Here is a 26,303-nt window from a genome sequence, read left to right on the forward strand (position 1 = left end):
GTGACGACCCCGATGGGAGTTAAAGAGTTTTTCAACGAATTTACGCAGTTTTAATTAATCAAACATCTCCATCAAATTAATGTTGGATATCTTTTGTTCGTAAAATTCATTTGATATGCTATCAATTGCGAGTGGTCACGTGGAGTTTATTTTGTTAAAATTATGGATTGCATAGGCAAATAGTTGTTAGTACGGGCATACCGTGCTCATCGTGGTTCATTGGTTGTATAAACGTCCAACTTTTTGTTATTATTTGTCTTCAACGACTTAGTCAAAAATATATGATATTTTCAAAACACGTCATTGTTTCTTTCGTCTGCAATTTATGCACAACTTGTTCTGCTAGCAATTACCTGATAAAATGTATTTTATCCCGATTGCACACCCATTTCCTGTAAACCCCATTTTATACCTTGTTATACACCTTTTTGAAAGCTCTCTGTATCCCTTTTAAAACCTTGCCCACTTTTTAAAGTTTATTCAAAATAACTGGTGGTTTTAGCTTCCATTTGCACCGAACATTCCAGTCCGCCTGTAGCCCGTCGAGTGAAGTTTTGTCTAGAAAGGAAAGAAAATAAAACCAATCATCTTAAAGTCCCGGAAATGATGGAAAAATTAGACAATTTCTCTACCGCGTGTTATCGAGTAACGTTCCAGCGTGCTGTAAATATCCTTCACAGGAACGCACATGTTGTGGCAGTTGTAGATTAGATTGTCCACAGAGCTTTTAAAGTTTGATACCGCAATTGCGACCAATAAACCATTTTCATCAAATATTGGTCCACCACTTTGACCTGTAAGTATGAAAATTTTTTAATAAGAAAAGGGGCCATAAAGATACATCAAACACATTTACCACATTGAATAGAACAGTCCGTGAACAGAAGTCCCTCGCTGTACTTGGTGACACGTCCAGGTATGATGCTGGGCTTAAAGTTTATCCCCCGTGCCAACGACTTAAGCACGGGAAAACCAACAGCATACAGCCGCTGGCCGATACGGGGAATGTAATTTGCCAGCTGGCAGAACCAGTTCGACGATTGTGCCTCCTCGAAGGTGGCCTCCATCAGTGCGATATCGTACGCACTGTCGAAGATGGGATTTTTGTAGATGAGCTTCGGGTGCATGGTTTTCTGATCATTGAATACGCATGTAATGTTATCCTAACAGTGGACAGACAAAATGTGTAAGAGTTACAGAGACTATCCGTTTTGAGATCCCTTCCCCTTAACCTACCGTTGCCAATACGTGAGAACAGGAAATGATGTAGCGCTTGCCGTTCAACTCGAACGCGCATCCAGTTCCCCAGCATCCTTGGGAGTCTATCATACATACTGAGCGGAATGCTTGAACCGGCAATGCCATCGGTAAGCTTTGGCAGAGGTTTCGTTGGTTCAAAGCAACTCCCACAATTTCTTCCATACTGATCGCTAGCGGAAAGCTAACATTTTCATTGCGATGCGTGAACGTGGAACCGATCAGAATTCCTTGAAGTTTCCTGCAATCCAGACCGGGCATTACTATTGAAATATGACAAAAAATTGCATTTGCATTAACCATTACATGTTGCGATTGTAAACTGCTCCCCCTTGGCAGCCAGAGCTGAGGTGTGTGTCAAGCAGCATAAGACATTCGTGATCTCCAAAAATGTTAGAAATATGTCCCACGTTCAGCGTATTGAAGAACGATTCATCGCCAAAGGGTGTGGACACTGTGACCACCTCATCCAGCAGCTTTGGACCCGTGCTGCCGGTTGGCCTAAGCCTGTCGATTACTGTCTTAATGTGGTTCCATGAGACACACTTGGCAAGGTTAGTAGACAGAATAACAATGCTAGCATATAGGGGAGCATATAATCGGACCGGTTTCATATCGCCACCGATGCACACATGCAATCCCTCTAGCACCGTTTCCATACATTCCCGCACCCGGTGAGAATGTACGATGTGATAAGCGCGGGCTGCCTGTTGCTGTAGCACGTTTTCCTGCTTGCGCACTACGCGAAAGTCTAGGTCGAAGATCTCCTTCAGCTCTGTGCCAAGTTCAACAATAGAACTGTTCTTCGTAGCGTCAGCAACCGTTTGGTTTAAACTCTCGTTATCGCTGAAAATTAATCCGGATGTGATAACGAGCTCCTCGTCGAGGAATATTGCGGACGCCTTGTGGCTACCGGACGTATAGAAGATGGTACCATGCTGCGGGATGGGTGGGATCTAAAATAATGAAGAGCTTTAGTTTAGAGTACGACAATATTTGGCAAGCACAGCAATACCTTCATATAGTTGGCGAAATCAAGCGAATCGAGCTACAATTCCAATTTAAACACCCAACTGGAGCTGCTTCAAACGAAAACAAAACAAACTTTGACAGCTGCTGAGCGATAATGACCCAAATGGCCCAAACAAAATGGATGCAAGCAGATGGGAACACGCGTGGTCGTCGGCACATGGCATTTGATAAAACGAATTTTCTTACCTCATTTCAAAATTGCTGCAGATGATAATTTTAATGGCATTTTACAAACTCATGTATTTTCTTTCGATATAAAATAGTCACATTAGTTATATTTCCATAAAATCGCTGCTCATTTCTAACGAGCTTTTTCCGTTAATTCAAATATAATGAAACAAATGAAAAGGAAAAAAATGCAATCCAAATTTGAGATATTTTTTAAACGATTTTTAATTGATTATAAGGTGGTTTGCGTATAAACACTAGCGTTTTCTCTAAAGTCGTTGAAATTTAGGTAGTAAAAACATTATGAACTGTAGTGTTGACATGGCCAAACGACAAAGATTCAAAATAAAAACTTGTGATTTTCCTCACATTTTGTTACTATTTTGTGTGTAATAATAAGAGATTTTAGAAACTTGGCTAGAAATTAATTTTAGAAATAAATTGTGAAGTATGTATTGCTTCGAATTACGGACACCTAAGCTATTTTTGGCATTTAATATATTTTAACTAATTCAATTTCAATCAGTCAAACCTCTGTATTACTCATTTTACTACAGCAAACCTTCTTTGGAAAAGCAAACATTTGATAAAAAAAATGAAGATGATCAATAAATTTACTCGAAAAATAGCAAAAATCATTAAATTACAACAATATGTTAATAAATAATATAAGTAAAAATAATAAATTAAACGATAAATAATAATATTTTGATTCATATTCCGGGCAGTTTAGAGCTTCATGTTTCATATTTCAAATTATGGATGTTTTGATTCGCCACAAAATGTCGTCTATAATCTTCAAATTCACACTCACACTACACCTTTTTAGTATTTAACTTTTTTTTATTATTTTAAGTTCCGAACCACCCATTCTGAATGAAGGAGGAGTGTCTTAGACCGAGGAACGACGGCCTTAAAAACAACAGGATTTGAGTACTGTTGTTCTCTTGCATAGAACCGAAGATTTGCTATGTGTATTGACGGTCTTCCATGTATGGACGTCAATATATTTGTCACATATATCTTCAAATATCGTTGCATTTTTGTTATTATCAATGTATAAACACATATTATTAAACAATCGATCACAATTTACGTTGGCTGTCCGGAATGAAAAACAAAATAAAAAATCTGACTTTGAATTCCGGACAGAATTAAGTATGTGATTTAATGAAATTCAGAGCATAATATGATGAAACACTGTTATTTTCACGTTAATGACTACTTCTATAATGGATTCCAATGTATTTAAATGCAAACTGACCCACAGAAAATATGTATTTTCCTGTGGCATCAGGGCATTACTAGGGGTGAGAAACATGTTTGAGTTATTCTAGTACATCATGGTAATTATTTAAAATTTAAAAGCAGCATGTCTAGGGATGGGTATGAAGATATTTAATAAAAACATGCCGAATGTTCGGAATTTGAAGTCTGTAATTTGTGTCTTAACGAGATAATTGATTGTTCAGATTTTTTTGGCCAAAATTACTATAACCTAGTACATTTTGGGTTATTTTGTGACTTTAATGGACACATGATAAGAAAAAGAAAAGTGTTTGACCGAACTATTTTGACCATAGAATAACAATCCAGTGGAGCCCCCCTTACAACGAATTTTTCGCAAAACCAACAAATCTAAATGCTCAACATATAACTCTCTTAAAGAGTAAAATCTCGCATAACAAATAATGTTATTTGGGTCTTGGTACATGTTCGGTGCCGATCTGATTGCTGCCACTTGGATGATTTGCATATGACATATGTGTTCTACAAGTGGATTGATAGCAATGCATTAATCGAAATCTTTAAAACCTTATCCGTGCTGAAGAATATTAATCCCAAAACAAATTTATAATTATGATCGAATTGGATTATTTGTGAAAAAAGTCTATCAGACACAAACCAAAATAGATCTTTCTAAAAACGATGTTTTTGGAAAATATTAAAGAAAAGACTTAAACAATTGATCACTTTTTTACTAACGACATAGAAAAAGTGTAGAAACTTCCCCCATAACGAGTGAGTCACTGAACTGGATTACTGTGAACCCCACTGTGTTTTTTTTTGCAATGAGTGGACATATCTTGTCCATCTATTCACAGATTTCCTAGAAATTCAGATGATAGATTTGCAAAACATTAGCAAACGCAAAAAAAAATTTTTTTGACAATCGATTTATGTATCTCGTTAATTTCAAACCATGGAGGTATTGACTAGAAGAAAAAGCAAGATCAACAAGTAGTATGTTTGTAGACTGAATTGGATGGGATGTGTTTTTTTGTATCTCAACGTCAAGCACACAACATTTCAATTCAGTTTATCAATTTACAGTTTATTTTTCCTAGAACCTGTAGACTTATAGACCTATAGAGCTCAACCTATAGACTTGCACATGATAAAAAGCTTAACATGAAGGAACTTCACGACATACTTCAGCATGTATAAAACCAATAGAATGGCATGAGCAGAAAGTATTGGATTTACAAAAAAAGAAAGACTTTGAGTTTGTGAGAAATTGCATACAATTTTTTGTAACCATTATTTTACTTACAGGAGTATCTGCATTACAATTCGTGATGTTAATTTTTGGCGTAATGACCTTAACGGTTTTTAATTATTATTTCATGTTTGTTTTTAAACGGAAATGCGTTTCAATGTTTTTTAACGAACGTCCACTCTTTTAACACATTCTAAGCTCGTGCACAATCGAGTGTGTTGTTTTAATCTGCTACCACGCGCCAATTGATGTCAGCTGCCAAAGCGCGGTAGGCTGGCGTCGGGTGCGCCACAGCCACCACGCCAGTGTAGAAGCGGCTGGCCTCCTTTTGCCGCTGCATGCGTGATTTATTTTCATTTAGCGCAATCGCGATCCCGAGGCGGTGAGGCAAATTAATTGCCCTCGGATCACCAGCGGCAGCGGGCAGCAACACTTTGGCGCGAGCGATCGCCGCCACACCGATATACTTCTTCGGGTGCACTGTCAGACAGCTTGGCGCACATCCGTCTTTGGCTGAGCGGCAAGGCGAGGATGAGATGTGGGCAGTCACCCAGAAAGGGCTGGAGCACAGGCGAGAGTAAGACAGCAGAGTGTGTGTGCGTATGTGTGTGTCACATACAGCATTCCACTGTCATCATGTAAGTAGAGTGATCTTCGACGCATAACTTAATGGAAGTCAGCAAAACAGCAGCTAAGAATGGCACGTATCGATCATGCATCAACAAAACTTGCCTGGTACTACTTCTCGCACGGTGGCAACACCGTTTGTCAACCGTTTACCCACGATCAGTGCTGCCGTTCGACCACCGCCGTCGTCGTATCCATGGAGACAATGAATTTGCATTCTGGAAACCCTTGCTGGGAGGTCCTGGGAATTGCACACGGGTTGTGATGGCGGATGCGGCAGCATCGCTGTCGTTCGGACAATCGCTCGGCCACCAGTTGATCAACGACCATATTTTACTAAATTGTTCGCGTGTGGGAAGCATCGGTTACGTCGGCACGTTGTGTGCCAATCCCTATTGATTACGGCCAGTGCAAATATCGCTTTGACATTCGATCGGTTGGCGGTTTGTTTTGATCTTGGCCGGAGGTCGTGTATGTCGTGTAGTGTGCCTACATCTTTTTGTTTTCGTATAGCTTTTGCTATAGCCCCACAAAACTGAAAGCAATATTGTACCGAGCAATTTTCGGTCCGTGCAAACAAAACAGATTATTTGCATGATCTTCACCAAACAGCAAATGAGGAACAGCTCTAATTGTTATAACAAGAATTTAATATGATAATCAACCCTGAAGCTAGTAAATTATTAATGTAATCTTTAATGTATTTAATGTAATGTAAAAGTTTGATTAATTTAAAATAGATTAAAGGTACTCAGTTATTTTCATACACAAAGGTAAATATGTTAAAAATATATTAACCGAAATAAAGCAGTGCGCATTGAGTACAATTGAAATAATTAGTTGCCTCATGCAGGATGTATGGATAACACTCAGCAGGAATAGTTTATACTGATCTTTCACTTTTTTTTTAAGATTCACCAATTTGCCTACAGATGAGGCTGTTATAAAAACTCTATGATTTTACGATTTATGATTTTAGCCACAACAATTCAAACAGATGTATAATAAAAGGGTATACTAATATCATTGAAACAAAACAATTATACCTCCTATAGGCAGTTCCTCTAGAATTGATCCTGCTCCAGTAGAACACACTGACTAGTTTTCTGTTGTTTCTTGCCTAACGCTAAGAATATGTTGGCTCGTCTAAACTTTGATTTAATGTTTTCTTGCGGCCGGGAGAAACCCATGATTAGTGTTCTGCTTTTTCTTCGTTTCGTTTAAAATGGCACCCTCCGGATCGAGGCTCCAATCAATTCCAACATATTTTATTATGTAAACCATTTATGATGATCTCGTAAAGGCGTTATTGCTGTGTTATTTTAGGGCCAGCAATGGCGGGCAGGAAAGAAAAGTGCTTTCCCAGAACACTCTGGAATAGATTCGTTCTTGCCATTCGGGGCCACCGCCTTTCGCGGGTCCGTGCAGATTGGCCCCGCTCGCGATCTCCCCAGACACAAACAGCGATGCCGGTCCACATCCAAAGGATGCAAATGAATCAATCTAAATGCTGGCCGGGCTGGATCCTTTGGGCAAAAGGCAACTCATCGTTTGGCCACCGCCCAAGACTGCCCAACAACCGGTTCACCGGCCCCGGTGGGAGAGGTAAATTGTTTTTTGATTAATGATTTGTTGTTTTACCTGTTTTGCTGCGCTGCGCGGTTTCCGGCGAACGAGTGTGCTGAAGTGTGCACGATTAACATATAAGTTACGCCGGACCGGAGAGGGTCGGAGCTGAACCGAAAGTACGCGAAAATATATATTTGGCAATGACTCACCCGTATGTCATCCCGCGTGCCGGTGCAACATCACGCTGCTCCTCGCTGCCAGGATGGCCACCGGTTCGATTCGGGTTTGAACTCACTTGGGTTACCATCGAAGCTCCTCCCGCCCCGCCGTACCGTTCCCGTTGGGCCGCACCGTTTTGGCTGCGTTCTGGGCGACAGGCATTCCCGTCGGCTCGTTAATGGCATCGACAGGTTGGCTGGCGGGCTCGAGCAAAATGTTTGAAGTGAAGTTGACTTTTGACAAGCGGGGCCCGCAGGCTAAACCGGGCAGAGGTTCGTCTCATCGATCGCTCAAATTGTGTGCACGATCCCATCCCATCCCAGCAACCTAAAGCTGTTCCCAAATGTTACAAAGCACCCGTCCGACAATCTTGACCTCAATGACAAGCTTTCGCGAATGCTGTTGTTTCATCGCGAGATTGAATCGTTTTTAGGGAAAAAGTAAGAAGTAAAAAAACGCGTGCACAGCGCAAAAACAGGTGTGGATGAACCGATCGCCTGAACGAGAGAGATCAGCCCGGCACCGGCCAGACAAGCTGGCACCGGTTTCGATCGCTCCCCATCGATCGGTCGGTCGGTGCCCATAAATAGCGAAACGTCAAATCTGTATGCTAATCGAATGTTAATGAATGGTGGTGGACTGGAGGGAGGGGGGATGTTTCGTTTTATCAATGATAGCACCGATTTACTGGGGAACTTTAGCACACGGCTAAACCCGGCTAAACGACGACACGCTCTGCCCACCACCTTAGCGCTGATCACGACACCGACGAGCTGAACGATTTTTCCCCCCAAACTTAATTGGGGAAGATATGCCAGATAGTTGATTGCTGTTTATGAGTCATAAAACGTTCATCCACACGCTCATGTGGCAGAAAATGTTACGCGGGTCGTGAAAAAAGCAACACACACACAAAACGAGCACATAACCACTGCGCGGAGTGATTAAAATTCCTGCCAAACATTTCACAGACTTTGCGGCGGCACCGAACCAAATGAAAGGTAAGCGTGGAAAGGTCTCGCAAGCCTCGCTTAACAGACCTGATTCGTGGACACAGGATAACAACACTTTTTTATAACAGCCTCATCTGTAGGCAAATTGGTAGCCAAAAACAGTACTATCGGCAGGCTATGTCTTAAGAGGGCGTTCGGAGGATATAAGCGCAAACAACGCAGAAACCCTGAGTGCTGACGTCAGTGGTGGCTGAGCGAGGGGGAAAAACGCAGACCGTACAGTTAAGTTTAATTGGAAAAACGTAAGCCAGCGGGTTAGCTGCCCATAAATTGTATCCTTGATAGTACGCACTGTGCGGGAACGCGTTCAGTACCCCGCAGCAAAGAATCGAAGGACACACTGTTGCAAACGCGCTCGGGTCCACTCCGTCCACTTCGGAAGCTATTTTAGCGCATCCTTTGACTTCCGGCAGAGCTCCGGGGGCGAACGCGAGGACACACCGAGTTGATCACAGAGGTTATAAAACTATAATTTTCTACGTATTGCTTGGTGTCCTACCGCACGCACGATTACTCTCTCTCTCTCACTCTATGCTCCGTTGCGTCTGTGCGACAGTGTAGCGCTATCATATATGTTATTAGAATAAAATAGACACGGGATATCCGCTCGTGCCATTTCTAATTCTATGGACACAAATACACGAACACACGCGACATCCTCTAGCAGTGGGTGTAGTCGGGCGACCAGTGGGAAGTGGTGTTCGCTGGAAATACTGGAAAATGTATAAAATTAAACTTAAATTACAAGCACTCGGTCGGCAACGATGCTATTGCCTCGTGCCTGCTTTTGGGATGAGGAGAAGGACGGCAAGGATGAGTTGTGGCGCATGTGTCCCAATAACAGTGGGACACTTCGCAGTGGTAGTCTCGTGATGAATGGGAGTAGCACTGAACATAAGTAGCACTTTTCAGGACGTGAAGAAATTTGTTTTTTCTTTACCGCACATGGACAATTTCGTTTACCACTGAGCGCACTGAGGTTTCAAAATGCTCGCAAATAAGATAAACCATTTATTGTCTATCGAATAAAAATAAGCACGAAAGAACTGTCTAGCTACGTTGTATGAAGATTTAGATGTTTGAAATAGATAAGAATAGCTTTGCTTAAAAATAAAAATCCCACGTGGATTGTGGAATGATTTATTTGATAGTTCGCATGTACATTATATGGCACAAGTATCAGTAGTACTTGCTTGTGATCTTTGTGTGATAGCGTAACAGACAAAAATTAAAAATAACATCAGTAACCTGTAGACAATGTTTTAAATTGTTTTAACGGCATTTAAAAATCAGCATAAAAAATGATTTGTGTCCCATCGTTATGGATCGAACAGCGGCACATGTCATGTTTATCCCGTAAGCACGCAAAAAGATAATGATTATTATGCCATTCAAAATGTATACTCAATGAAGATTATTATTTTAAAGAAAATTTAAAATAGAAGCCGAACTTAGTTGTACCATTACCCGTATCACTGTAAAAAGATATAATGAGACAATTTTATGTAGTATTTTGATGGTTTACTGCTGAACGAGCGCTACGTCCACTGCTTTTATGAAGCATTATTACACAAAAGCCACTTAACAAGAGCCAATTCGTTAAAGATACGTTGGTTAATGTGGCACATGTGTGCTTGAGGCATCGTAAATATGATTAAGTTGACTTATATTTATTTTGTGTAGCATTCATAACTTTAAAAAAGAAAATTTTATTGTGGACTCTCCGGAAGGATGTACGTTAAGATCACATAAATAAATAAATGAATAAATAAATAAATAACTAAATCATGAAAAAGTAAATGAAATTCCCAATGTCTTACATTGCTGCAAAATCCCAGACCTAACTTAATGTCAGCACCATTCGTATTGGTAGTCACTTACGGTGCCGTGTCATTTAGATTCCTTGCAAGTTGCATTTAATGTTAAACATGAGATTTTGCTAGTTACCAAAACATGCCTATGTAAACAATTAATTGGTAGAAGTTTTTGTTTCTGTAATAAAGAAACATGAAGTTGAAGTAAAAGTACACACTTTGTATAAAGTGTATAGTGATACTACCGATGTCCGAAGTACTAAAATCATTAAAATTAGTAAACGTAGCATAAGCTCACTCACGTGGCTCGGTAGAAAATCCATGGCCTGCTAAAAAGCTTTCATTTCCTTTTTTGCGACTGTGCTTCTTGCGCCGCACGCGTCAGCGTCATCGGCTGTGCGCAAAATCTACTAACACATCGCTTCTTTTTGCTCACCGAAGCTTTCGTGGCCTTTTTGTTTCCCGTTCTCTCGTACAGGCTGCCGACTCTTTCGCACTACCAGCCGGCAGTCCCACTATCAGTCGATGCGAAAGCACTCAACGATCTGAATCGATGGTTCTCTTTCCTGCTCAATCAAACCACGCGACGGGCGTCTTCTTTTCGCCGCCTGGGATGGCTGCGGGAGGACTTTCGGCCAATTGAGGGATGCTGGGAGGATTGTGTGTGTTATCTTCGGGTTTTTTGTTGTTGCTGTTGCTGTTGCTATTGGCCCATGCTTGCTCTCGTGTTCGGTGTGTTGTGTGTAGTGCGCGGTGGAAGCGCCAAGCCGTTATCCTCTATATATAAATGAGAAAACAATTTTGCCTCCGCCAAGTATTTCACTGTTGGTCCTAACAGTAGTAACAGTGTTTCGATCTTCCGTGTTGTAAGCCGTTCGAAGCGTTCTTCTTTGGCGATTTGTGGCGGGCGGTAGTCAAATCGTTCCGTTTCCTAAACCCAATCACTTTCCGATATCTAAAACAAACTCACTCGGGTTTGTCGGAATCAGTTGAGAATCGAACCGGTGTAGTGATTCAAAGTGCAATTTAAAGCAGTGTGCAACGTGAGTAGCCGACTCAACCAGAGCATCCAGTAACGGGGAGATCTTCGGCTCGGTACGAAGGAAACGCTACGCTTGAGCTTGGATTTCAACGGCGCCCCCTGTGCAGCGCATGGATAGTATCAAGGTAAACAATATCATTTTCAAACGCGATCAATCACGTGATAACTCATTTCCGATACGCTACCGTGACACGATCTTGTGTGAATGCAATGGCAATTTGTTAGCGTCATTATGGTGTAATTAATCGCTGGAAACTACTCAGTGCGCGTGTGCGTTCAAGTAGCGTGGGGTATGATCGTACGATCATTTTCCGTATCGCATGATCTGCACTTGCCAGGTTTATGGTGCCTTGCTTTGCATAATTATAGTCGATTGATACGAGTGAAAAGTCAAGTGCAGAGCGTTCGCTGATTATACAAATCGAGATCTGAGTTCGTCAATTAGAACTGTTTTTTATTCTGAAATTAGTTTAAGAGGTTTGATAAATTTTGGAGAAAAGTCAGAACACGAAAAAGCCTAAAGGACTCATATCATTTTGCTTTTCTTATAAACTCAATCATTTCATTGAAATTATATCATGTAGTTTTTAATTATGTTGCATCATAATTAGTTCATGTCTATTGACTTTGTGAAAATTTTGAGCTTTTTCCAGTTCATAAAAATTTAACAATACAAAGTAAAGAAGAAAAGAGAAGTTTACAGAAGATTAAGTTTTGGAATTTTGTTTAAAATTATATAATGTTGTAACAACCTATTAAACGATCAAAAAAGATCTATAATTGTACGCATACATTTTTATTATCGTTCATTCGATTCAGTCAACAATGATAGATGTTCCTATATTCCTAATTCTTTCATGTTGAACAACTAATTGGCACTGCTAACACTTGTATCCCTAATGTATCAATGTCACACCACAGTCACCCATCTTGTTCTCCAATGATTTCCTCGTTGTTTTCCACCTAATCGAATGCTAATAAATGTAATGGAACATTTTCACTTCCTGTGAAACGTTGCGGGTGCGATTAATAGAAGAAGAAAAAAAACAATCTAACATAGAACATTGTGTGCACAATCCGCTACGAGTTTGCTAGTGACAGCGGTAAGATTCCTATTGTCCGCGCGCTGGTTCGTTGGCTGTCGCCCGTACTACAACCTGTTGCGCTTATGTTATTTTTCAATACATATTCTACGGAAACGATTCACACGCGGTAAAACCATTTTCCAGTTGAATGACGGATTGACGGGCCGCTGTAACCTGCAACAAAGACGCAGACTTACAGGGGTACGGGAACGGGTACCCCGGCTAGTCGATAAGACGTTTTGTAAAGGCATGGATTAAAGAATTTGCGGTACAGTTTCTTTGCTAGCGCTCGACAACGGGTCGCGCAGATCTATTAAATACGAGGTAGCCAGAAACACGTTTACGCAACGGAAGCAACGGAGGGAATTGGAAGGGAGAATGGGTGTGTGCGGACTGTAGCGACAGTGTTATAACAGGATAATCCCGGTAGGACAGCCGTAGCGGAGTGAATGAATAATAGTTTCCATCAGAACGCTTGGCGAATGACTAATTAATACACTGTACACTAAAGCGGAATAGTCAGTGTGATTAATAAGAAGGAGTTTATCAGACGGTGATCATTGAAGCAAAAACCCTTTAGTTTCTGCGTAATCAACAGTTGTCTTGTCGTGATTACGGTTACATTTATAACAAACATCGAACTACACTCATCATAACTAACAATAGCGATCAATGTAGGTATTTATTAAACAGTAGCGTAGCAAGTCTTCAACCTTGCACACCGTAGGTAATGTGATCAAATTTAATTTAAAGCGAAACCATGCTTATTCATGCAACTACGAAAGTTTTCGTAAACCATGATGCAAGATGATCTGCTGCAGTCCTAGAGAGTCTAGCGAACACGAATCTATGAAAGCAATCAAAATCATTTTACATTGTTTTGTAGTGTAGTGAATTTCTTAATCTTTTATTTATAACTAATGATTATTAAAATTTGTTATCTTCCATTTCTAATTTAACACTTCGAATGTGATATTTCATACAAAAACTCCTACCTTTGTTTCGGCACAATACATTTTAGAACTCACTGTACTAAATGGTACTAAAAAGGGGAAGCCGGCGATAGTAATGCTAAACAGGGAACACATACACTGCCCCAGCGTTACACGCGTGCTGCACCGCTTCGCTACACTTAATTCAATTACCCAATGAAGCGACGGAACTGCTGCGGTTGTGTTGGTGATCATATCCATTAATACACGGGGCAAGGCAGACATACCGTCGGAAGGCCCCGTTCCTGAGCTGCACGTATCCATTATGTGAGACCGCTGTTTTAGCTCTCCTCTGCTGACCTACGTGAGAAGGGTCCTAGTGATGGTGTGCCTAGCGCAGATCAACGATATCAGTTGAACAAGAGCGACACGGTTTTTTTGTTGGCTTTCTCGCCCAAAACCGTTCAAGGGTTTTGCCAAATACCTTTCCCTCGATACAGTCGGATATAAGCGGCTGATAGAAATTTGGAAAACCAGTGCTAGGGTGAAGCTGTCTAACATCGATTCACAATAGTGTGTGACCAGGTTTGTGTGGGGTGTCATTTAATGGTGGTACGGGTGTAGTAACATAGCTGCATAATTTCTCCCCATTTCTGCTGGCACAATTGTCACGACGGGGCAGAAAAAGTGTTTTGTTTGTCGTTCAACGAATTTTGTGTGAAGTGTGTTGCTACAGCAGCTGCCGCTGGTGGTGGCGGTAGTAGTAGTAGTGGTAGTGGTGGTGGTTGGTGGTGGTGGTGATGGTAAGGGTGGTGATGGTAGGCCAATCAAGCAAGGCGGAGATTTGAGTATTGTACTGAATCCGGTCACATCATCCGTTGGCAGGGTTCTGGAGTACCAGACTCACGGGTGTAGGTCGTTCGCGGTGGTTGTTGTGGCGCCGAGAGGTAGTGGTAGTGACAGCGGCACAGGTTAAGTGGGATAGAAGATACACAGCTAACGAGCGGGTGTCGCAGCGCGAGCAAGGAGTGAAAGAGAGCGAAAGTGATAGCAGCAGAGTAGTGTGTGATAGGGAAGAAAATGGAAGCCCACATCCGGTCGTCAAGGGAAGAAAAGCTGCCCGTGGCCCGGGAAGCAGTGTTTTGTAAAACATGAATGCGATTCCACGATTCCACGAGCGCTACTGCAGGCAGCAACTAGCCGAGCGCGTCGTGCCGTGGTGACGTGCCGAGGTCAATCGAGCCATAAAACCGTCGGACCACTGCACTCTGGCGTCCTTCGCAGGTGTGACAAAACAGCCAACCAACCAACCATAGGCTTCGGTCCGGCGTGTGATGGAATGCAGGTGCGTGCGCGGCTGCAGATTGTTCGACCGACGCGCAAAGATTCATCTGACAACCGAGCAGAGCAGCTCGGTGGCGTGGAAAAGGTGGAAAAGTATTGCGACTGTTTGCCAGTGCGTAAAACGATCGCCCCTTGCGCGACACTAGCGCCGGAACGTGTGCAGCGGTGCCCTCGCGCAAGTGTACGGCAGCTTAGTAGTGCCGCCGCCCGCTTGCCGCGGGGTCTGTGTGCTGCGGGACGAAATTGTGCTAATAATTTGTGCCACTTTTTTTCGGGGTGTCACACCGACAAAGGCCGACGGCACCTATACATACGGTACCGAGCGATACGACCGACACACACACCTACAGAAACCCGTGCCCGGAACTCTCGTCCGCCGACGACGATCAGCTGCATCGCAACGGATCGTTGACAATTGCACTGCTGAGCTGAAAGCACCTAGAGAATTGGAGACTGTTACTGTACAATGTTAAAAGTAAGTATTTTGGCATTTGGCCGTGGCAGTTATGTGGGCTGCATGATTGCATGGAAGAAGTAAGTAAAGCGAATCGTTCGCTTGCTTATGGTAACTACTTACACGTGTTCTAGAAATGTCTACGCCCATGTGGTGTGCGCAACTGTTTCTACGATATGAATGCGACCAATTGACAATCGATAAGGAAGGACTTGTGACGCCCTTACCTTCTTCAGTCACTTGAATGTAAGATTGACGCCTTGCTTGTGTTTGTATGTGTGAAAATTGAAGAAGGTTTGAATTAAAAATAAATCAATTTTACGATACACAAAAAGCGGTAATGGAAGAACCATTACGAACACGTGTTACAACGCCATGGGAGATTAGACCGTGGAGACGCCAACATCTTTATGTAAACTGTGTTCTTTGAACCTGAACTATGAGCCTATCATAGGTCGGCTATGAACCTTCTTGCTTGTTATTTTTTTGGATTTATCTTCTAAAAAAGATGAAAACAATTTGACATACAACAAGAAATGATTGTTCTTCTATATGGCGTAACCGTCCTACGCGGACATGTCGGTTTATACTAATACAGACTTTCCAGACATTATGAAATACCACGCTGCTGGATAGCCAGTGCTTGCTACGGGAGGACGATCCAATCTAGAGTAGAACTCAGGACGGGCATGTTGATACGTCGTACGAGTTGAATACTGTACCACGGAACCGCCCCAAGAACGAGAAATCATTAAGTAAAGCTAGAGTTTTATTTTTAAGCGCGCGAGAAGGGACAGTTTGTTTTTAAAGGCGCGCGGGGGAACTACGCAAAAAAGCGAACTGTGCAAAACATGAACAACGCCGTGTTCCATAAGCGCTATTTGTACGGTATCAGTTTAACTCGTTAATAACCACCACCCGGTGGAAGTTGTTACATTTTAGCTTCATCATCGTTCCTAACAATACCGCCACGATCGACGTACGGCTTACGGCTGCTATATGAATCATTTCCTTCCTACTCCCTTCAAACAAGGTGCATTTCCCTCCCCGATTAGGAGCGTCGTGAGAAAATCGATCCAGACGATCAAGTGTCCAATTCGCGTTCTTCCGTCGAAATGGTAAAAATAGCATGCCGCCTCCACTACTAAACCAAACCCAACGTCGACCGGAGACACCGGTGTGCACGAGAAATTGATTTTTGTATCCACTGTCAAGAACGCACGTTTGTGCAGTGTGTCAGCAGGCCTGGCAATACGATCTCGGTTGGGGCGGTAATTAGAAGACCTGCAGCGCGTAGCTACTGGCGATGTCGCAGGCCTTTCCCTCGCAAACGTGGGAAGCGGGGCAGCAGGAGCGGAGAATGTAGAAGGAGAAGAGGGAAAAGACAAGCCCCTGGCGGGGTGTGTTACAATTGCAATCGATGGAAGGTGATCGTTTGTCGATTATGTTTCCCAACACTCCACGGTGTACAGTTGCGATCAGGCGTTGAAGTGACTGGCCGATGCGTGCCGTACCGGACGGAACGGAAAAGCGAAGAACGAGGGAAGGGGCACGAGAAAACGTTAGAGGCAGGTGGCTTACACTGCACGGCAGGGTAATTGCATCAGACTGCATCAAATGCAGTGTTAGATAATTAGCAACAATTAGCTCGGATGTATGTAAACAGTAGCTGATAGATTGTTCTAGTTGAGAAGGCCACATGGCGATCAAAGGCGACCAATTCCCTGCACGGATGATGGAATTGGTGTGCATTATTTCGTGGGCTTTACATTTAGCTGGCTGCTTGAAGGCTACGCACGGCCCGCTGCTGTCGGAAGCAATTGGCCCGTACAATTCCACCGCGATTGACACATGAGGTGGGGAATGTTCCGCGCAGGTGACAGGTTAAAGCCCGCCTACCAGTCTTATGGCAATTGGACTTTTCCACTGCTGTCTACAGTGGTTGGATTTGCTATGAGCTGGAGTTTCCTGGACGTTTCGCTTCATCCATTGCAGAATATTCACAGTTTAGTGTTCCAAAGTACTAAAGTCTATGGTAAAACATTTGGGTATTTTGCCCAGGTTTAAGGACCACTTTTACTCAGCAAATGCAGTGAGGTATTGCATAAGCCCTTGTTATGTTGCGACACTAAAGATTTTCTTGTAAATGTCACTGTGATCACCGCACTCGTTTACTCTATCCTTGAGGGCAATCTAAAGGATATTCAGAGTAGGCTACTGATCAAGTTGTCATTCAAACCACTTGATTACTGCTTCACAGAACCTGTGCAATTCTAATGAGCTGTGTTACAAGTGTTGCCAGCCGAGAATCAATATCGCATGTCCTCACACTCATACAATGTTAAACTTACTTACTTACTTATCCGGCGCTACATTTAAAATGTTAAACACATTTTGAATATATAGATAACATTTTTTTTTAATCCATGACCCAAGTTTCATCCATGGACGAAAGCTCAAACATGGTTGGCGTTTTTGCCAGGTCGGTTATGTCCTGGCAACATTAACACATGATCATTGTTTTATTTTGTACATCTTTTCCAACTTGAAGCAGTAGCCGTGATAGGTTTAAACCTGCCTAAGCCACTAATAAAATTAACTAGCTTTTATTGATTATTGTTCTCAAGTCCTTAGGTTAATCCATAAAACTGTAAAAAAAAACTGCTATCAATCGTAGCTTTTAACGCATGTGGTTTTTTTATTTATCTTTTTTATATATGAAAAGTGCCAGAAAACATTCCTCCTTTGCTGTATGCAATATATAATTTATATTCTTCCAAAATTTAAGAAAAGATTCATTTAGATCAGTCACACTCAAAGATTCCGAGACAACATTCCCCAATTTGTTTGTGTGTTGTAAGAGACTGTATATATGTTTGTAAAGTTTATCAGCTTACTGCATATACAAGAGTAGCTTAGTATTTGCCTTTAGAATGTAAACCTTCAAGATATTTCTTTCGAGTGCCGAAAATAAGTCAGTCATAAGTAATTAGATCTTTCTTAGAAGCACCATAACAAATACAAAATTTGAAACGATTCCTGAGTCAAACAAATTAAAAAGGTACAATAAATAAACAAAAGAATTCATCTTGTCCCAAGCGATTTGGCATGAACCGGCTGAACCAGTGATCATTTGATTGTTCGGGAAACAGCTGAATGGTTCATCCAGCGCATTCATTTCCCTACTGTTTTAACGATGCAGTAGAGCGCACCGTCATCATCACGATCATCATCATGGGCATCATCATCATCATCGGCACTGCAAATCCAGCCACACACAGCAGGTACAAAAACATACACACACAGACACACACACACACCAGCGCAAATGCATTGTCATCTCACGGGCCGCACTTACCTTGTGGTGGTGCGATCGGGTAACAAAAAGAAAGCATACAGCGGGCTAGAGAGAGAGGGAGAAATGCATTTCTCCTACCACATGATGCATCGGTACGCGCATGTGTGTGGGTCGGTTGTATCGGAACGCAGTTTCGCTTTCGTGTGTGCGTGCATGTCTTTTACTTCTCTTCCCGAAGTGATTATGATGCGTTCGACGCGAACGGAGGGAAAATGCATTTGTCTGAAAGCGCGCTGCGCGGTAGCCCAAAACGAGGCAAAAGTGTTCCGCTAAAGTAACAGTGCAGCAGCAGCAGGTTAGTTTGGCTTTGGCAGTACCCCTGAATCGGTTGTTGTTGTTGTTGTTGCAGAAACAAAAGGAATCCAAAGGGCCAGCCCATTTGCGCTGTGGAACTTCTGCAGTGAAGTGATAAAAGTGTTTTTTGTTCTACTCGAAACCGTGCACAGGTGTGTTTAGGTGTGTATTTGGAATGACGGCAGCCTACTACTATTACTTTGTTGGTAACGATGCGCTGCGGTTTGGGGACGGGGCATTTCATGCGATCGTACACCAATTCACCCACCGGAATGGTGCTGAAAATGTCGCCGAGCGATCAACTTTTTATGTTGGCCATTATACATCGTGCGTGAGGTGCGGAGGAAGGTAGGAAAGTGAAGTGGTATAAAGACAGGCGTATGGTTTATTTTATTCTATTTGATGAGTATTTTTTATACCTAGAAGCTATCTTAATCAATATATAACCCAGCATTAACCAGCAGAACCATTAAATTGATGAAGGTTTGTGGTTATAGATTTCTATCATCCAAAATAAGGTGTCATTTATCAACTCTGGATGCTAAGGTTCATATTTTTCGTCATGAATTTAACAACAAGATATTCACATAAAACAATGCCATAAAACTGCGCACAAATTGTTATTCACTGCAACAATGCAGTGCGGACTGCAAAAAATCCAACAAAATTGTACATCTTCAACGGCATCGGATCAATGTAACTGCAATTGATGATTACTACCGTGCAAAAACATTACCGATTTATGGAAAATTTTCAAACTCTGCACAGTAGTCCAATGTCACAATAGAAGGAACAAACTACCCGAAGACATCTGTTAAAATGTATGAACGATAGGTTTTCTCTCTCCGAGCAATGTGCCTGAGAGAAAATACCGTACACAGAGAGGACGAGAATGTGCGAGTGAAATAAAACATGAAAACATTGGAAATGCTCGTGAAATGAGATATGAAAAAATATGAAGCGCGTTTCTCTGCAGATATTAGGAGTCTACGGGGTCATTTCTATTGTGTTTTGCTGTGAATGATATAAACACAAGTTTTTTTTAAATTATTATTTTGTACTTTTATATCGAAAAATTTTTTGGGGGAACTGAGGGAACATTTATTCCTCATTTAGTTATGAAGCGCAAATAATTAAAAAAAACGCTGATTTACTTCAAGCTCAGATGGTTCCATAGCTGATATTATGAATTCAATATCCCCCAGAATTCCTTCTTGAAGAGTGAGATTTTGAGAATACATGTTGGCCAGTGTGCAGACGTCCATTTGACAAGCCACGAGAGCAAACTCTCTTCGGATGTCTTCGGATGGCACTAACTGTTGCCGTCGCTCTGGCCAGTGTGTGCTCACCCTCATGAGCAAAGATATTGGGTTGGCATAAAAGTATTGTTGTATTTTTAGTTGTTTTTTTTACACTGAAATACGCTATGAAGCTATGCTTTTTATTTACAAGAAAATAACAGCTAGCGTATGCATATTCGATACATTCAAATAAGCATAGCATCAATACTATGGAAATAATACAAGAGTTTATAAAATTATATACTGAATACAATTTGTTCAACAAGCAAACTAAGTGAAATTTGCTTAATATTTCACTAGAGAAAAAAAAACAACACTAGGCCAATATTTTCCAATATCTGCCTCCATCCTAAAAAAGCGTACCTTCCTCACCGGATAGCCTAACATGCATTCGCCTGAAGCCCGCGCGTACTTTAAATACCCGCTAACGTCGGAAAACGTTATTAAACGCGCAATCGTCTGTGTCGTCTCGTGGTTGCAGCAAGCGCGTGCCAGTTCGCGAATCGCGAAATCCGTTGTACCTTAAACCGCAAGCTACGCTAAGAAAAACCCGAGTGGTGCGTCTGTTGTACTTTTTGTTGTTGCTGTCGTTGTTGTAGTTGCTTCCCCAGCTAACCCGATCTTTACCCCGTGTGCGTTATTTCCGTGCGACCGAGGAAAACAGTGGCAATTGGCGGCCAGTGGGGGCTGCAATAAGAAAAAAAGGGAAAAAAGAGAGCAAAAAGTTTGGTTCGCAAAAGCGAAATTGAATCCCGAAGTCGTTTGGCGAGACTTGGGTGCTGGTTGTTGCCTTGTGCGTGGTGGGAAGTGTGTGTGTGTGTGCGTGAATGTGTGTCTTTTTACTTGTCATTTGTTTTGGTGTTGTGAACCATCTGGAGTGGTAAAAATTGCGCCTCGATCACGATCTTTGGCGGAGATCGTCACCAAAACCAAGTGACGGTGATACATGCGGATAAATAATTTAAACCATTTGCTTGCTCTCCATTCTGAGGCAGACGGATTTACTACGGTCCCGCCATCGGCACGCGGTAAAGTGTAGAATCGTGCAGTAAATTTTGCGGGGAAATTTATCATACGTTCACACCATAATCGCCTTCATATTGTGGCAGAACTTGGTTTTTGGAGCAGTTCGGGAGGGAAACAACATTACCGCTCCGCTGCGATCGCCAAAGATCGGCCAAACAAAGTAAGGGGGACACGCGATCTAAGTGCAGAGGTGGTGTTCAATATTGCCCTCATAACAAACCGTTTAATGACTTCGGTCTAATGATACAGTGCTTGTGCCGCGTAGTCGAAGGAGTCGACCCACAACGCCCAGAATTGTTGGCGCTCTGTTGGTGCGCGTTAGTGTAAAAGGAAAGCGCGATCGAAGGCAATAAATCGTGGCAATTGATCCACTTGCAAGTGTGCAGGGCAGAGTGCAGAGTGTCAGTGTATGTGCGACGGCCGTTCGAGCCGATCTGCAACCGCAAGGAGACTAATATTCTAGGAGTCTTCAAACCAAAAAAAAGAAGGAAGGTTCCTTCCTCCACCCAAACCGCCAGTGACCGCCGAGGAAAGTGCCGGTGGACGGCGGCCGTGCTCGGAAACTGCACAACTGTGGTTGTATGTTGGCGTAATCTCGCGACTATCTCGCACGAGAGATAGAGCGAGCAAAGGATAGGCGCAAAAGGTAATCCTGAGATCCGGAGAGTCGTTCCTTGCATCTTCACCGAACGCCCGAAACTGGCTAGACTTTGAGGGGAGGGGGTATCAGCAGGGAGACACATAATCGTCCCTTCGTGTGAAACCGCACAGTAAGCGGCGAATGGTTGACTTACTGGCACACACCGAAATAAAACAAAATCGGGTAAAAGCAGCAACCGCGGTGGCACGCATTTCGCATCTCGCTACAAGAGATACCTGCCGGGTCGGCGAGACAAATGAAGGGAAAAGTCTACCATAATACGCAAAAGGGGTAGGAGCAATCATGTGGGGCCAGGGCGGGAATGGCAAGGCAAAAACTGCTCGAAATTCAACCACCAAAGAGGACGGAACCGCGCCCAGCAGGGGGGACGCCGGTGGTAAATGAAAACAAAACGAAACATTTGTCAAAAATTAAGAGCAAAACGAGAAAGATACACCATTGAGAACGCGGTACGAGATACGGAGCAGCATGAATGATCACGATCACGATATTAGTGCAGCCGCTTGATACTTGCGTGTGTGTGTGTGTGTGGTTGTATATGTTTGATCGTGTATGATCGCGGTAACAGAGATCTTAATCGCGATCGAGCTACGGGGCAGGAAATGCAAATGCAGACAAAACAAACACACACTTAGCGACCCATACACATGCATGTTTCCTGTCATTCGTTATCTGCTTTATCGCGTTGGCTACAAATTGCCCTTTCCTTCAATCGCATACCAGGATCGTAGATGAAGTCGTTGCAGCTCCTACCTTCGCTCTATAAAAGCCACCAAATTGTTTGTAATTGCTGGAAAAGAATTCCAATCAAATCTTTCTTGTGGTTGACCAATGTGAAGTGTTGTCCCAGCAACGAGGCGTTGCAAAAGGACAGTGAACTGTGTACCAATTGTCACTGATGGTATCTGCTACATCGACTGTCTTTGGAACAATTCTCCCTTGGCAAGTCGTTTTTTTTTTCTTCTTCTCCTGTTGGCTCCATCTCTCCACGCTGTTGGCTGTCGAAAAAGTGACGGGAAGGGAACGGAACTTGCCTCGCAAGAAAAACGGTTATCGAATAACCCGACGGTGGCCCCGTAGTGGTCTTTGAATGTGACGGAAAATTGTGCTATAATACTTCCGAGCAGCGCGCCAGGCCAACCGGAGGGAGGGGGTTAGGGCGAGACCAGCTTGAGGACCGATACTAAATGTGTATGTTTTACTTTTACTTTCGTGCCGCAGCAATCCATCCTTCTCACGTCTCTCTATCTCTCAATCTCTCCCTCTTTCTTTCGTTATCTCTCTCTCTATCTCTCTGGGACACTGCTGCCCGGTCTGTCAGGGAGCGAACTTTGTCAGGCTTAGTTGGATCATTTCCTCTTCTCGTGGACCGATTCGCTCGCCACATTCACATCGTTTAGCCACTAATACTGCTCGAATCGCCACTCGCCTCCCTTTTGTACAGCGTTTGGTGGGAGAGGGTTGTACGCATTTGGAAGGGATGAGGGTAGGCGAAGGGGCAGATCGTCTCAAATCGTGTCGATCTGACGTAACACGCTGAGCCCACTTTCATCAAACAACGTACAGACACAACCGCACGACGCTGCAGCTCCTAACCGAGCTGCAGCAGCGTGCAGCACCACCCGAACTGTCGATGATCACACCACGAGCATGATGATCATCAGATCGTCCACCAAACCCCGTGCGCCCCTCGGCACGATGTCAACTGACGATGATGACGCTGATGATGCTTGTGGGAGGAGATGGCGGTGGCGGAAAGTGGACACCAAACACATACCGAATATACCGGTTTCGGTAGGCGCGATGCAACTGGCGGCACAGACCGAACGAGCGGCACCAGCCTCACCAATCTACCCCAGTCTCTCTTCCCCAGCATCGTGCAAACCTTTCCTGCGGTGCTTTTTGATGCGACAGACACTGAGCCTTTGGAAGGTCAGAAAGAATGGTTCGGGAAAACACACACATACACACACCGTTTACCGCATGTCACACGCCGATAAGGGAGGGCGTGAGTGCGCTCGCGCGCGCCACACGGTTTTAAAAAGGGGGCACGTCCTATTGCAGCAAGTGTACGGCGGTCGGTTTGGCGAGCTACACGAGTGCCAAGTCGAAGGAGCCGTCGGCATGGTGGTGTCCTCGCAAAAAACGACGCAAAACACTGAAACAAGGATCGGTCTTTTTGACAGCAGCACTAATGCGCGACCGGGGCAGGCCGGGGTAGTAGTGGAGCTCAAATTACTGCAATCCGCACCGTTTACGTCATACGCGCTCCAGTTGGTGGTGAATATAGGCAGGCTATGCAGGGAAAACGGTGCGCGGAAAATGGAGAACTGAAACGGACGCGGACCAGTTCTGGTGGGTCCACCACCATCACCAAGGGGCCGCTGTGAGGCGTGCGCTTGTGGCAAGCGACGAAATGGCCGCACACACATTCTTTTTCAATTAACACCGCATCGCTTCGTAGAAGACGAGCGCAGGAGGAGCGCACGGGGAGGAATTGGCCAGCGGTCAAACCGGCGGAGAACGATTAGTTAGCAGGCCGTTAAGGGAGATTTGAGAGAGAGAGGGAGAGTGAGAGAGGGAGAGAGAGAGAGGGAGAGAAAGAGAGAGAGAAGTGAAAAAACCAAACACACTGCAAAACGAAAATTAATCAAGACACGCTGAGACACAAGACACAACAAGCATATTGCCGCGCGTCCAGTACACGATCTTCCCGTTTGATGGTCTGTGTGTGTGTGTTGATGTGTGCGGCTGGCTTGGTTGGTCCCTCATCGGGAGGGCTGATAATTACCCAGTAGGCAAACTAGAGCCGTCATCTAACCCCATCGACTTGTTGATTGCGCACCGAGAACGAGTTAGACTCATTGGCGGCTGCCATCTTTAGCGCGATCGTCACGAAGTCTACACCAGATTTTCAGAGTGTATGCGGCCGTGTGTGTGAGTGTGTGCTTTCGATGGGGTGGGTTGCCCGCAGGCAAAACAACTCCCGTAACAGGTTGCTCTACGCTAGATTTCTGACTCTTTGGGGCGACCGTTTTTTATTACACAGTTACGGTTTGAATTGGGCATTAGGGCGCATCGCTGATAAGCAACGAGAGAAGAACATGTGTAAGGCGTAATGATGCTTTGTAGAAGATAGTAATGGTAGTGTGTAGTGATGTGCTCTCTGGAGCGCACCCACCACTCCGATGCGTCTTCAGATATTGTTAGTCCGACTTCGGCAAAATCGGAGTCATCCGGAGTTGTCCGGAGTCGACTGGAGTCATCCGGAGTCGCCCGAAGTCGTTCGTAGTTGGAGTCGTCCAAAGTCGTCCGGAATCGTCCAGAGTCGTCTGGAGTCGTCCTGAGTCCTGAGTCTTTCGAAATCGGAGTCGTCCAGAGTCGATAGGTGGCAACTGGACCCGTCCGGTGCAATGTTCTTGTGATCAGTCATTTAATCTCGTTGTGTTTTTGTCTTTTACTTTGCGTGTGTATTACGTATACAAGCCTTTATTTCGAAGGCCGACTGCGACTCCTTGCGACTCCTGGTGACCTCGGACGACTCCGACTTTGGACGGCTCCAGATGATTCCGAACGACTCTGGATAATGCTGGGCGGAACTACCTCCCGGAGTCGGTTCCTAAAATATCGAAGTCGGATCGGAGTCGACTGCTGATGTTTGCCAACTTTACCCATCACTAAGTTGTGTGGTTGTTCTGAAGCCATCTTAAGCCTCACTGACAACATTAACAAAAAAAAATCTGTCCTAATTACCAGCGAAAATAATTTTCGTGCCTCGTCTGTTAAGGCTGACTACTTTTTGCCATACAATCGCTATCTCCAAAAGATCGACGTTCAGCCTACTACTCTCGACTCGTAACGTCAATCACACTTCAATTAGGTGGTCAAAATTCACAAAAGATGTCACAAAAAAGTCTATTAAGCGGGACACGTGTGTGTGAGTTTTTTTTTGCTGAAGATCGCTGTTTTGCAGATCGTCAAGTCCACTTTTTGTGTATGTCTCAACTACAAACGCTACCTCTTCGCCTCTATCCAGGGTTGCGTGCAGATGGATATTAGGAGATAAAAACCAACCATCCGACAAGGTCTCAAGGTCCGCCTGGGTCCGCTTTTAGTTGGAATCTGATTGTAGCTCTGCCTGCTTTTTCCATGGAACTTCGCAGCAGATACTGCAGAGTGTTGTGACAGTACCGAGAAACCTGCTTCTTCCGCTGACAAATGACTGACGGCCGGGTCGGAGACAACAACAAAAAAAAAAACGGCGTATAACAATTAGCAAAACAACAGCTAACCAACCAATGTGCCAAAAATATATCCTTTAGCCGACATTACTGCTTCTGAACTTTTGCTTTTTATGTCAATCGGACCTGAAGGGGAGCAGACTTCATTCCTTCTCTGGAGAGGGATGCGAGTATCGTGTGTCGTCCCCCTGTCGCTTGATCTTACATCCCATTTCGCTTTCGTAACCGTTTCCACCAGCCAGACGGTGCCGTCGAAGGCGTCAGCTTCCCAGCGTGCCCTCGTGCGCTGAGGAATGCGTCGCCAAGCCGTGCAATTCTCGCAAACTTGTCATCCAATTTTCCGACACGGAATCGAGGACACCGTCA

General features: G+C 43.7%; 2 protein-coding genes across 8 annotated transcripts in view; one reads left to right on the top strand and one right to left on the bottom strand.

Annotated features, from left to right (window-relative positions):
* Positions 1-337: 337 nt before the first annotated feature.
* Positions 338-2,370, bottom strand: LOC120897061. The gene is made up of 6 exons (XM_040301672.1): positions 2,273-2,370; positions 1,564-2,213; positions 1,237-1,498; positions 857-1,163; positions 633-794; positions 338-558 (listed from the first exon to the last, which is right to left on the bottom strand). Exons 1-6 carry the CDS (start codon positions 2,276-2,278, stop codon positions 470-472), a joined length of 1,476 nt encoding a protein of 491 aa, XP_040157606.1. The 5' UTR covers positions 2,279-2,370; the 3' UTR covers positions 338-469.
* An 8,633-nt stretch (positions 2,371-11,003) lies between these two features.
* LOC120894788 (ion transport peptide) overlaps positions 11,004-26,303 on the top strand; it is a 38,531-nt gene continuing 23,231 nt past the window's right edge. Inside the window, exons 1-2 of one of the 7 annotated variants that reach the window (XR_005738234.1) lie at positions 18,696-18,709; positions 18,861-18,870. Coding sequence is in view for 1 of the 7 variants with exons in the window: in XM_040297611.1 (XP_040153545.1) it covers positions 11,352-11,366 (15 nt within the window). In the remaining 6 variants the exon portion in view is untranslated. Of the gene's footprint in view, positions 11,367-13,858; positions 15,078-18,684; positions 18,710-18,860; positions 18,871-18,909; positions 19,057-20,574; positions 21,682-26,303 lie in introns of those variants that run through there. The other 6 variants (XM_040297611.1, XR_005738228.1, XR_005738229.1 and 3 more) reach the window with 6 other exon arrangements.

This window comes from Anopheles arabiensis, chromosome 2 (genome assembly GCF_016920715.1).
Source record: "Anopheles arabiensis isolate DONGOLA chromosome 2, AaraD3, whole genome shotgun sequence".
NCBI lineage: Eukaryota > Metazoa > Arthropoda > Insecta > Diptera > Culicidae > Anopheles > Anopheles arabiensis.

Coding starts and splice junctions, on each gene's coding strand:
- LOC120897061 (XM_040301672.1), bottom strand. Junction 1,499..1,563: donor GCAGTTTACAATCGCAACAT/GTAATGGTTAAT, acceptor TCTGGATTGCAG/GAAACTTCAAGGAATTCTGA. Junction 559..632: donor ACGTTACTCGATAACACGCG/GTAGAGAAATTG, acceptor TTTCCTTTCTAG/ACAAAACTTCACTCGACGGG.